Source organism: Macaca nemestrina, chromosome 7 (assembly GCF_043159975.1).
Source record: "Macaca nemestrina isolate mMacNem1 chromosome 7, mMacNem.hap1, whole genome shotgun sequence".
Taxonomy (NCBI): domain Eukaryota; kingdom Metazoa; phylum Chordata; class Mammalia; order Primates; family Cercopithecidae; genus Macaca; species Macaca nemestrina.
In genome coordinates, this window is record NC_092131.1 from 70518126 (window position 1) to 70530809 (window position 12684).

General features: G+C 50.5%; 2 protein-coding genes across 2 annotated transcripts in view; one reads left to right on the plus strand and one right to left on the minus strand.

The window, feature by feature from the left end:
* LOC105478007 (tetratricopeptide repeat domain 6) overlaps window positions 1–1063 on the minus strand; it is a 253314-nt gene extending 252251 nt beyond the window's left edge. Inside the window, exon 1 of the mRNA XM_011734966.2 lies at window positions 1004–1063. The gene's annotated coding sequence lies outside the window, so the exon portion shown is untranslated. The remainder of the gene's footprint in view (window positions 1–1003) is intronic.
* On the plus strand, window positions 148–7431 carry LOC105478009 (forkhead box A1). Its single transcript, XM_011734974.2, has 2 exons — window positions 148–627; window positions 3011–7431. The coding sequence occupies exons 1-2, from the start codon at window positions 556–558 to the stop codon at window positions 4349–4351; spliced, it is 1413 nt and encodes a 470-aa protein (XP_011733276.1). The 5' UTR covers window positions 148–555; the 3' UTR covers window positions 4352–7431.
* The last annotated feature ends 5253 nt before the right edge of the window (window positions 7432–12684 follow it).

Consider the following 12684-nt stretch of genomic DNA (forward strand, 5'->3'; position numbering starts at 1 on the left):
TTCCCTCTTTCCCTAGCCTCCGGGCCTAAACCAATTACACTGCTTTGCAAACAAAGTGAGGGCCGCGCTTGGGGGAGGGGTCGCGGGGGAGGGGGCGCGCGCAGCGGTGGCGCGGCGGGGCGGGAGGCGCGGCGGCCGGACTGGCGGGCGGCCGCCTTGCAGGTGCACCTCGGGCTTTGTAGGTGCGAGCGTCTTTGTGCGGCGGACAAATGGGGAGAGGACGAGGAGGTGGGCACTCGAGCGACGTAAGATCCACATCAGCTCAACTGCACTCGCCTCGCAGAGGCCGCCCGCTCACTTCCCGCGGAGGCGCTCCCCGGCGCCGCGCTCCGCGGCAGCCGCCTGCCCCCGGCGCTGCCCCCGCCTGCAGCGCCGCCGCCGCCTCGCAAGCCGCGCCCCGCAGCTCTGGGCTTCCTCTTCGCCGGGGTGGCGTTGGGCCCGCGCGGGCGCTCGGGTGACTGCAGCTACTCGGTTCCCCTCCCCCGCCCCGCGCCGCGCGGCCGCCCGTCGCTTAGCACAGGGCTGGATGGTTGTATTGGGCAGGGTGGCTCCAGGATGTTAGGGACTGTGAAGATGGAAGGGCATGAGACCAGCGACTGGAACAGCTACTACGCGGACACGCAGGAGGTGAGAGGCGAGACGAGGCGGGCGGCCGGCGGGGCGCCGCTGGAGCCCGTGCCGGGGGAGGCCGGGGAACGGTGGGCGCCGGGCAGGGCGGACAGTCGGGCCGGGGGCGCCTCCTCGGTGCCACCGCTGCCCGCCCGCCGGTGTGGTCCCGGCCGGGCCTTGGCCGGGCCTGGAAGCGGGACCTGCTGCCCTGCTCTGTCCCGACTCTAGCAGCCGGAGAGGGAGTTTTAGGAAACTCCGGGCTTTGAAAACAGCGGCCCTGGGAAGCACTTGCCTCTTCCCAGCAGCGAGCGGGAGCAGGAGCCGGGCCCGGGGTGCCGCGGGCGGGCGAACGCTGGCGCGAGTTGGAAGCAACTCTGAGAAAGCCGGAGCATACCCGCAAGGCGACCTCTTCGTCCCGCCGTTTAATCCGCAGACGTCTTCTGATTAAAGCGCTCTGCCGCCAAGTTGGGTGTCTCAATAATGAAACGATTTCTAAATTTTATAAAACTTGTTCTTCAAAAGCCCTATGTGGGGAGAAGTGTGCGCCTTCTCTAAAACCGCTGGGTGGCGCTAGTGCGACCAGAATCTTCTTCAGAACTCCGGGCCGAGAACCTGTTTCTCTTCATTGTCCCCTTGGTGGCACGTTCATGGGGGTTATTTTTACAATGTGCACAAAAGGATTACAGGGAAAACCAGGTACAGGGAGGACTAGCACCTATTAAAAGTATTTTTCTGGAAACAGCTGGCTATTACCCCCCAAAAGTTTAATTACCATTATTGAAAACGCGTATTGGAACTGCCTTGGATAATCTTGGGAAGAGGGAAAGAAAATAAAGCCCCAAAGTAAAAAACGAATTTTAAGACGTGGACAGAAAAATATAGAATCACGTAATATTTTGATGGTAACTAACTTATTTAGATTTATATATTCACAAGTTTACCTCTGAGTTTATTTGCATACCATAGTTTACTGGGTGTTCCTATTTAAATCTATTTGTTCTCATGTTTTCAAACTGAGTCATACTTGCTGATGAAAATAAACTTAAGGACATCATTATTCCTTATTAAATTATCAGAGGAGTGCTTTTTAATATGCCTAGGTTCTGTATGTTTAAAATACTGTACCGAATGCATTCCCACATTGCTATTGATAAGGATTTTCGCTTGCTGATGATTTTTAAAGCAGCTCGGAGGTCTTCCAGAGATTTAATTCTGACGCAGTCATCTCGACCCTACCATTCAACTGAGACCCCTAGCGAAAGTACTTTCTAACATATTAAAGCTGAGAATTAGGAAATACAATAGCATTAAGAGAAAATAGGTAGAATTTGATTTTTGAATTTTAAATTATTCAAGACTACTCACGGAATTTCAAAGCCGGGCATTGAAATCATCAGCAGCAACATCAGTATGTGGGAAAAAAAAGATTTATTTTGACAAACTGTGTCACCAGTATTTTTAAATAGGGGACGGTGAAGTGGTGACAAAATTAATGCGAGTTTCTAAATAGCTTGCAGAGGTGTACATGCAAAGTCACGTTAAAATAAAATGCATATAGCACATTGAGATTATTATGGCACCCCCTCCCAGCCCGTTCTGTTATGGATGTACTTTTAGTTTGATTTTTCCAAAACTTATTTAACTTCTGAGTTTGCTTCCCTTTTTAACATTACAGTTGCTACAAGCAGGTAGAAAACAGTACTTCTAAATACAATAAAAAACAAAAAGTCACCATAAGCAAAAACTCCTAGGACAATAAAGCCACTTGTTGGGAAATAAATGATTCAGGGGGTCCCATGTCCATAGGTGATTTGCTCTATCAGGGAGTTTCATTAACAGTCAGCTATAACAACCGAAACCGCTGTGCGGTCAGCCAGGCCTGCAGACTCAGGCGAGGAGGGCACAGACCTGGTGCCCTGTGGCCCGCTCAGTGGGCCTGTGACGCGGAACCCATTGCACCCTTAGGGTGAAGTGAATAAGCAGAGGGTCAGAGATTAATTCTATTTTCGGAGTTTTAAAGACATTTCCCCCCAAAGAGCGCTTTGCCGAGGCTGGCTGGGGTGGAGACTTGGAGACCGCCTAGCGTGGATGGAGGAGGCGATGAGGGGGCCCTGGAAGCCAGCCCCTGAGCCTGGCGTGTAAGGCGATTACACATCTTCCTGGGGACATATTTTCTGTGAGCGCTTATCTTTCATGCCTGTCGCGCTAGGATTTTCCCCCTACCGTGCAAGACATCTTTGCTCGGTCTGGGGAGGGCGCTTAGCCGTTTGCCCTGGGTGGGGGTGTCCCGTGTTCTGCAGAAGTGCTCTGCACTTGCCCCCGGATTAACTCCCGGCCGGCCGCCCTCCGGTGCCCACCACTAACCCCGCCCTCCGGGGCTTCTTCGCTGTCTCCGCTCCAGGCCTATTCCTCCGTCCCGGTCAGCAACATGAACTCAGGCCTGGGCTCCATGAACTCCATGAACACCTACATGACCATGAACACCATGACCACGAGCGGCAACATGACCCCGGCGTCCTTCAACATGTCCTATGCCAACCCGGGCCTAGGGGCCGGCCTGAGTCCCGGCGCGGTAGCCGGCATGCCCGGGGGCTCGGCGGGCGCCATGAACAGCATGACTGCGGCCGGCGTGACGGCCATGGGTACGGCGCTGAGCCCGGGCGGTATGGGCGCCATGGGCGCGCAGCAGGCGGCCTCCATGAATGGCCTGGGCCCCTACGCGGCCGCCATGAACCAGTGCATGAGCCCCATGGCGTACGCGCCGTCCAACCTGGGCCGCAGCCGCGCGGGCGGTGGCGGCGACGCCAAGACGTTCAAGCGCAGTTACCCGCACGCCAAGCCGCCCTACTCGTACATCTCGCTCATCACCATGGCCATCCAGCAGGCGCCCAGCAAGATGCTCACGCTGAGCGAGATTTACCAGTGGATCATGGACCTCTTCCCCTATTACCGGCAGAACCAGCAGCGTTGGCAGAACTCCATCCGCCACTCGCTGTCCTTCAATGACTGCTTCGTCAAGGTGGCGCGCTCCCCGGACAAGCCGGGCAAGGGCTCCTACTGGACGCTGCACCCGGACTCCGGCAACATGTTCGAGAACGGCTGCTACTTGCGCCGCCAGAAGCGCTTCAAGTGCGAGAAGCAGCCGGGGGCCGGCGGCGGGGGCGGGAGCGGGGGCGGCGGCGCCAAGGGCGGTCCTGAGAGCCGCAAGGACCCCTCTGGCGCCTCTAACCCCAGCGCCGACTCGCCCCTCCATCGGGGCGTGCATGGGAAGGCCGGCCAGCTAGAGGGCGCGCCGGCCCCCGGGCCCGCCGCCAGCCCCCAGACTCTGGACCACAGTGGGGCGACGGCGACAGGGGGCGCCTCGGAGTTGAAGACACCAGCCTCCTCATCTGCGCCCCCCATAAGCTCCGGGCCCGGGGCGCTGGCCTCTGTGCCCCCCTCTCACCCGGCACACGGCCTGGCACCCCACGAGTCCCAGCTGCATCTGAAAGGGGACCCCCACTACTCCTTCAACCACCCGTTCTCCATCAACAACCTCATGTCCTCCTCGGAGCAGCAGCATAAGCTGGACTTCAAGGCATACGAGCAGGCACTGCAGTACTCGCCTTACGGCTCTACGTTGCCCACCAGCCTGCCTCTAGGTAGCGCCTCGGTGACCACCAGGAGCCCCATCGAGCCCTCAGCCCTGGAGCCGGCGTACTACCAAGGTGTGTATTCCAGACCCGTCCTAAACACTTCCTAGCTTCCGGGACTGGGGGGTTTGTCAGGCACAGCCATGCTGGTAGCAAGAGAGAAAATCAACAGCAAACAAAACCACACAAACCAAACCGACAACAGCATAATAAAATCCCAACAACTATTTTTATTTCCTTTTCATACACAACCTTTCCCCCAGTGCAAAAGACTGTTACTTTATTATTGTATTCAAAATTCATTGTGTATATTACTACAAAGACAACCCCAAACCAATTTTTTTCGTGCGAAGTTCAATGATCCACAAGTGTATATATGAAATTCTCCTCCTCCTTTGCCCCCCTCTCTTTCTTTCCTCTTTCCCCTCCAGACATTCTAGTTTGTGGAGGGTTATTTAAAAAAAAAAACAAAAAAGGAAGATGCTCAAGTTTGTAAAATATTTGTTTGTGCTTTTCCCCCCTCCTTACCTGACCCCCTACGAGTTTACAGGTCTGTGGCAATACTCTTAACCATAAGAATTGAAATGGTGAAGAAACAAGTATACACTAGAGGTTCTTAAAAGTATTGAAAGACAATACTGCTGTTAGATAGCAAGACATAAACAGATTATAAACATCAGAGCCATTTGCTTTTCAGTTTACATTTCTGATACATGCAGATAGCAGATGTCTTTAAATGAAACACATGTATATTGTGTATGGACTTAATTATGCACATGCTCAGATGTGTAGACATCCTCCGTATATTTACATAACATATAGAGGTAATAGATAGGTGATATACATGATACATTCTCAAGAGCTGCTTGACCGAAAGTTACAAGGACCCCAACCCCTTTGTCTTCTCTACCCACAGACGGCCCTGGGAATCAATTCCTCAGGAATTGCCCTCAAGAACTCTGCTTCTTGCTTTGCAGAGTGCCATGGTCATGTCATTCTGAGGTCACATAACATAAAATTAGTTTCTATGAGTGTATACCATTTAAAGAATATTTTTTCCAGAAAAAGGGAATATTACAATGTTGGAGGAGAGATAAGTTATAGGGAGCTGGATTTCAAAATGTGGTCCAAGATTAAAAAATCCTATTGATTGTGGCCATTTTAATCATTGCCATCGTGTGCTTGTTTCATCCAGTGTTATGCACTTTCCACAGTTGGACATGGTGTTAGTATAGCCAGACGGGTTTCATTATTATTTCTCTTTGCTTTCTCAATGTTAATTTATTGCATGGTTTATTCTTTTTTCTTTACAGCTGAAATTGCTTTAAATGATGGTGAAAATTACAACTTAAATTGTTAATTTTTATCAATGTGATTGTAATTAAAAATATTTTGATTTAAATAACAAAAATAATACCAGATTTTAAGCCGTGGAAAATGTTCTTGATCATTTGCAATTAAGGACTTTAAATAAATCAAATGTTAACAAAAGAGGATTTCTGTTATATTTCTTCACTTAACTAAATCCGAAGTGGATATTTCTAAATATGATATTTTTCAAATTCTAGAACTGAATATAAATGACAAAAATGAAAATAAAATTGTTTTGTCTATTATTATAATGAATTTATAGCTAGTAAAAGGGAGTGAAAGAAATTCAAGTAAAGTGTATAAATTGATTTAATATTCCAAGAATTGAGATTTTTAAGATGCTTTATTCCCAGTGATGTTTACTTCATTTTTTTTTTCCACACCGGCTTAAGCCTTCTGTGTTTCCTTTGAGCCTTTTCACTACAAAATCAAATATTAATTTAACTACCTTTCCTCCTTCCCTAATGTATCACTTTCCTTTATCTGAGAATTCTTCCAATGAAAATAAAATATCAGCTGTGGCTGATAGAATTAAGTTGTCTCCAACGGAGACTCCTGAACCCTCTTCTCATTAAAAGAGAAACAAAACTTAGCCATCAGGGTAGCTCTGGAGGAGGTTGGGGAGGGGAGTTAATTCACTCTGGCAGGGGAAGCGTTGTGCCTACAGGACATTTTAGGGTAGCCGCTGTTTTGCATTTTGTGAAGTTATTTTTTAAATTTTGATTCAAAAATGTCGTTCCTAAGAACTTAAAGTTGATAATTTGTCTGACTTCTAAGGAGCTTTTAAATGCAACTTCACACCCCATAGTTGCTTGGGATCACAAAATCATTAATCTCCTTTGATAGCAGGCTCACTTTCCAGTCCACCTATTTCTTTGTAAGTCTTGTTCGGATTGACATCAACAATAACAACACCAGCTCAAGCAGAGGCCGGCCTGCCTGAGCTCTTGTGTATGAACTCCATCCTCACCAGGGCTTGAACTTGGACAGCCTTTACTTTGATCGCGCCACTCCACACCGCGGACAAGATAAAAAGAGCTGTGTGAGTCGCTTAATTATCGCGTAATTGCCTCCCCAGATGAGAGAAAGAGTGCCATGTAGCACTTGAGAAAAATCCAGAAATCCCAAACCCCCACTCACTTTAGTTAATGAAAGGAGGAGGGGAGGGAAATTACTGGTTTGAATAATTTCAAACCCTAATTTGGAGACCTCGTAAGGACATCAAAGTCCCAAAGAGAGGAAAAAGCTTCCAACCCCAACAGTTACTCATATTTACATAAGGTAAACAAATGTGGGCAAATTCAGCTTCCAAATGTAAGACAAAGGCATGGGCTTGGGCCTCGGAATCCCGCCCCCACTGAATCTAAGATGTTTAACTTCTGTGCTGTCCTCTCTGCGCTGTTCCCTTTCTTGTTTTCAACGTATTAGAAACATCAGCGCCTTGCCTTCACCCCACCATTAAGTTGGCCTTAGCTCTTGCTCTCTTACTTGCCGGAGACGTTGTCTAATTATGCGGGGGACCGGGCACTTTGGAGACCTGCCTCGGGAGCTGGGCCGCGAGGAGCCTGCAGGCCCAGTCCCTGCCTCGTGGGCTTCTCGCAGTTCTCAGACCGCATACTCCGCCACCTCTGAGCGATGCGACCTGCCACCCGCGCGTTAGGACGCGCGCGGGTTGGCGGCCAGGACAGCTGGTTACCAGGGAAGGCGGACAGAGAAGGACAGCAAACGTCTCGAGGTGACAAGTGCAGTTAGTTCTTCATTGTTTGAGCATTTTCCCCTCCCAGCGAATAAATCTCCTGTTGAGCCTGGGACCTAAAAGTCAACAAAGAAGGCCAGCCGCCTCGTTACGGCTCCTGCGGCCCCGGCTGCCCGCGTTGCCGCGGCTGCTCCCGCTGCGTAATCCCTTCCTCGGAAACCCGGACACACAAACGCCCGGGCGCCCGGGCTGGGGCGCCGCGCCCCTGGGCCAGAGGAAACCATCTGTGGTTCCCAGGGAGTGCGGAGACCCTCCCCGAGGGCGCCGCCTTCCTGCGACCCCCACCCCATCCCCTTTTCGTCTCGGTGTTTCCACATTTCTTCACCTCGCCAGCTCCCGAAGACCAGGGCCAGAAAGGGGTTGTTGACCGTCCCGCCGCGGTGCTCCCGCTCGCTGGACTTAGGAATTTCGCCCGAGATGGGGGAGGGGTCCCCAGGGAGGGGAGGGAGGGGGCGAGGAGGGGCGAGGAGGGAAAGCCTTCCTCCAGACCCAAGTGTACAGCTCCGGAGGTGCTCGGACCCACCAACGCCACCAAGCAAACACTTTTACAAAAAAGAAAAAAAACAAATGTTTTGGGGGTGAGCATAGGACAGGGTAGGGAAGCTGCAATTGTTACTCTCACCTTGCGTTTAGGAAGGGCAGGTGTGAAACATTTTTCAGGTGATAAAAAGAGAACCAAAGATAGGGAAGAAGAAAAGCTCACCAGTTCTATTCAGCAAAAACTAAACAACTCACAAGTGTTCGCAAGTAGAAGCCAGCTCCGTCCATTTTCTACATGATGGCTAATACAGTGTTTAAATCAAAGGCACTATTTAATTTCCATTGTTCCTTTGTGATCCCCCTCATAAAGGATAAACTGATTAGAATTATTAGGAAAGGAAGGATTAAAACAAACAAGATCCTAGTAAAGCTCCTAACCTCTGTTTTCATTTTCTGAAGGATAGATACCTAATTGATTTCACTGAAAGTATAAAAAACATTCTATTTCCCAGAAGTCTAACCGATTTGAATGAGCCATAACAGAAAAGAAGTCCTGAAGTGATAAAAATGTAAGCCCTTGTTTTGGCGTTTTAAAAAATTGGTCTCAATTCCACAAACATGCTTAAGTTTCTTTGCAAAAAACTGCTGAGATCAATACAAATTCCTTTCAATGCGGGCCAAAGTAGAAGACCTGTCGCCCAAATTAATTAACCTTTCCTAAAGATCAATTGGTTTTCTGTTGATTTAGCAGTAATATTGTAGAACATTTAGCTATAATGTATTTTAATGTGATCCTTCAATGTCAACAGGAAAAAATTCGTTGAAAAACAAAATAGCTTAAGTTAATAGACATTTTATACATGTGTAAAAAATATTTTGCCTTCAAAAATTAAATACCGATTGTTTTTCTGAATTGTAATAAAGTGTGTTTTGCAACTAAATGGAGTTAAGAGCATGCCTAATTACTCCAAGATAGTTATATGCAAAAAGGTGATTGTTTTAAAGATACCTAGAACTACATAGGTAATCAAATTACACTGAAATATAAAAACAAAATTTTCTCAAACTAAAAGAATCATTAGAATCAATAGATTCTCATGAGAGTCAGAATGTAAGAAAATGAAATGAAAAAACGTGAATATTTCACAATCTTCCTGTTTATAAATAGAATCTATTTGGAAGGTAAAGCGTTTCTTAAAGTAGCAAGTTTTATTTTGCAAGTTTTATTTTCATCCACGATGCTAGTGTATCCAAATAACATTTAACAACAGATTACCTTAAATCTTACGTTTTTTCTTCCAAATAGTTAAGTTTGGGGGCATAATAGTTCCATTGTTTTTTCTCTTTTTAGCCCCCGCCCAGCATGGTTCTTTGAACTTTGGCCAGTTAGGACTGCAGCCCTCACCTTTTTGTTCTCCACCATCGTTTTACCAAGCAATCTGGGGCTGGAAAATACCCATGCCATTCAGTTTTAACTTGTAAAATGCATGCATTTTCCTATTACAAACATTTTAAAACACCTGACAAGGGGGAAATCCTCACTTGCCACCTTTCTTTTTCTATTTAACTTCCTTATTTCTCCGATTATGTTAGCTGTGACTACAGAGTAAGAGCAAAGCGCATGGTGAGAGTGAGCGCCCCTCCTCCTTGTAGCCCCGGGAAATAAGGAGCCCTCCTTTTTCTAGGTGCCACTCCGTGATCTTTTGGGGTTCTCTATGTTCCAGTCAACCTACAGGACAGAGGCAAGATATTCTCCCTCAAAATCCAGGAAAGAAAGGGCTTAAGTAGAATCGTGCTCGAACACATCAGAATCCAGGTGGAATGCGGGTCAAGTCACTGGCGAAGTCAGGTTAAGAACCAGGCCAGTGACACCAATGGCAGGCCTTACCCAGAATTTAAGTGTGAGGTTGCCTTGGTTTAACTTTTTACGTCTCTCAACTCCCCTTCAAGATTACACATCAGGGGCTTTTTCTTTTCTCTTCTTTCAATTTCTGAAACCAAGAAAAAAACAACCTGGAAATTCCCCCCAAAGCATTGCCTGGAAATAGAGAACAATAAATTAAATTGGAAACCTCCTTAGTCAACCCCCCCCCCCCCCCAACACACACACACCTTTATAAAGGAGTACATTTGTTACTCTTGCTTGCCTGCTCATATCCCGGGTCAGTTTTTTGGTTTCTCTCTCTTACGCCAAATAATTGTTTTAAAACACAAACAGTTTAATGAAAAGACTGTAAGGAGCTCTGCGGAGGTTTGTATCCTTTGTATATTTAATTTTAAGGGCCTATTATGCACGAGGGAGGAAGTAGGCGCCCGCCTAGTCCCGTGCTCCTGGAGAGCGGAATTTCTTTGCATGGTTCAGGTGACTGGGATATTACTGGAACGTTCCCCTAGCTCTGGGTCCCACCTGGGGGCTTTGTGCTTCACTGCCACAGTCCAGCTATACACTGCGGCTCAACAGCGGCTCAACCCTGGGCGCCAACTCCCGCTGTGTCCTCCACCGCTTTTAGTAGGTGGAGGCCGATTCAGGAGCTCAAGCGGCAATGAGCCGTGTTGTAGCGCAGGGCCTCGTCCAGGTTTCCTCGCCTCTCCCTGGAGTCACACCGCCTTCTGCTGACACGCGCTTCCTTTGTGTCATGCTTGGCTAATATATTAATGGGGCGGATAACCCGGATCCTTAGCGGAGGGGAGGAGGGGGGTGGAGATGGGGAGGGCAGGGAAGGGAACCGAACAGCTCTGGTTGCTGACCCTTGGGCCAGAGAGCCCTGGGGCCGACCGGGAGTGGAGGAGCGAATCGAGGTGGGAAAAGTTCACATTGGGGGCACTGAAAGTAAACTTAACTGCCTGAAACAAGTTTTAGAAAAGGTGATCTGATGCTAATACTCGGTCCTGGGCACAAACTGCGCAGCCAGACGCGGCGGACGCCCGAGAAACTGTCCCTCCGGCGGAGCGGGCCGCGCGCCTGCAGCGAAGTGTCCGCTTCCCCTACCCAACTCCGGGCCGGGAGCTCCGCCGCGCTGCGCGATGTGCAGAGTCACGGGTGAAAAGTCCTAACTACGTGTCGCACGAAGGCCCCTTGCCGAGTGCACACCTTCGCGGACTCAGACTCATTAAGCTCTAGTTGAGCCAGCTACCTTAGATGCTGGGTCCCAGTGCTCAAAAATGAAGACCAACCCGCTCCCTGCCCTCAAGGAGAAGCCAACTTTTCCCACCCTCACCCCAAAGGGTTGTGCGGCCTCCCAGTCGGACTCATCAGCCACACAGGTGGATCTCCTGCGCTACGCCAGGTGAGCAGGAGGAACGGCAGACCCCTGGCCCGAGGCCTGAAGCCCAAGGATCCCCGCCGCTGGGTACTGGCCTCATTCCAGTCCCGGCCTCCCGGGCCAAGCCCCCTCCCCACCGGGCCCCAGGCCCCGCCCGCCAGACGGTGCCCGGGTGCCCTGAGACATATGCTGCCCGCAGGCCGCGCGGCCCGACGTAGTGCTCATTGCCGAGGCGGTTCTCAGCCCATCAAAAGCCAGGGCTTTCTTCAGCCGTATGGGCCGCGAGGTGAACAACAATGCCCGGGCCCCTTCACTTCAAAAGCAGCGATCAGGGGAAAGGCTCCCCCAGAGAATTTTTTTTTTTTCCCTCAGCCTTTCATTCCTGGTTTGAAGAAAAAAAAAAAAGGCATCAGCAACGCCAGGGCCCGGGCGAGCCTAATGCCCTTTGATGGGGATTGAATTCATTATCTCCAATAACACAATTGTGCTTGGCCAACGAAAAGAGCAAAGCAGAGCTCTATCCTGCCCGAGGGGCCCGGCCGGGCGGGGCTGGCCGGCTAGCAGCGCTCCTGGGGACCCGCACAGAGGCGCAGTCCTAGCCCGCCCGGCCCACTGAGGCGCCCCCTGGGCTCCGGGGCGCGGGCATGCCCGAGGCTGCAGGACCAGTGGCGCCGCTCGCCGGGACCGCGCGGGGAGGGGCGGGATGGCTCTCTCGTTTGATTTATTTTTCATTTCTCCCTTCGTAACCATCCCCCGAGGGCGGCCCCCGCAGAATGGGTATTAACTCTCCTCCCTCCCGTCCTCCAGCTGGGAAGCCATCCCTGGTGCCCTGGGAGCGCTGGGCAGAAGGGCCGCCCTGCGCCCCTGGCTGACCACGCATGGCTCTCAGCATCCCGGCCGCGCCGCCCAACCCTGGCGCGGAGCCGGCTGTACCCGCAACCTGGCACCGAAAAACTGGGCCCCCTCTCGCTTCCACGCCAGCCATTGCGGAAAAGCGCCCAAGGAGCCTGGGCGGGGACCGCGGAATACCAGGTCTCGCCCCCGGGTGTAGGGGTCTGGGCGCCGGGCGTGATGCCTCGTCCCCTCCGCTTCTGGGCCCATGGACACTGCCTGGGACCGCCACCTGACACGAATGTCGCCTCCTCCCGGGTTCCACCGCCATTCCTTCCCTTTCAGCCACCTCCAGCCCCCGCCTTCTCTGCCCTCTTGATTGTAGGGAGGTGGAGGTGACAACCGACTAAAACAGACACTGTGGGTCTTGACTGTGTGTGTGTGTGTGTGTGTGTGTGTGTGTGTGAGAGAGAGAGAGAGAGAGAGAGAGAGAGAGAGAGAGAGAGGAGAGCGGGGAGAGGGAGAGAGAGAGAGGAAGAGGGAAAGAGAGATTATATTTTGAATCTCTCAGAATCGTGATCAAAGAAGACTTCATAGCCCCGTGTCTTAAATTGCAGTTCAAGGTATTACTGAGATGCTTCCTACACAACCTTACTCCCCGCTCTTTACCCCCATTACTGGGGAAAGTTCAGATTAAAGTTTTATTTCAGTCAGATAAACAATAATAATAACAACAATTTAA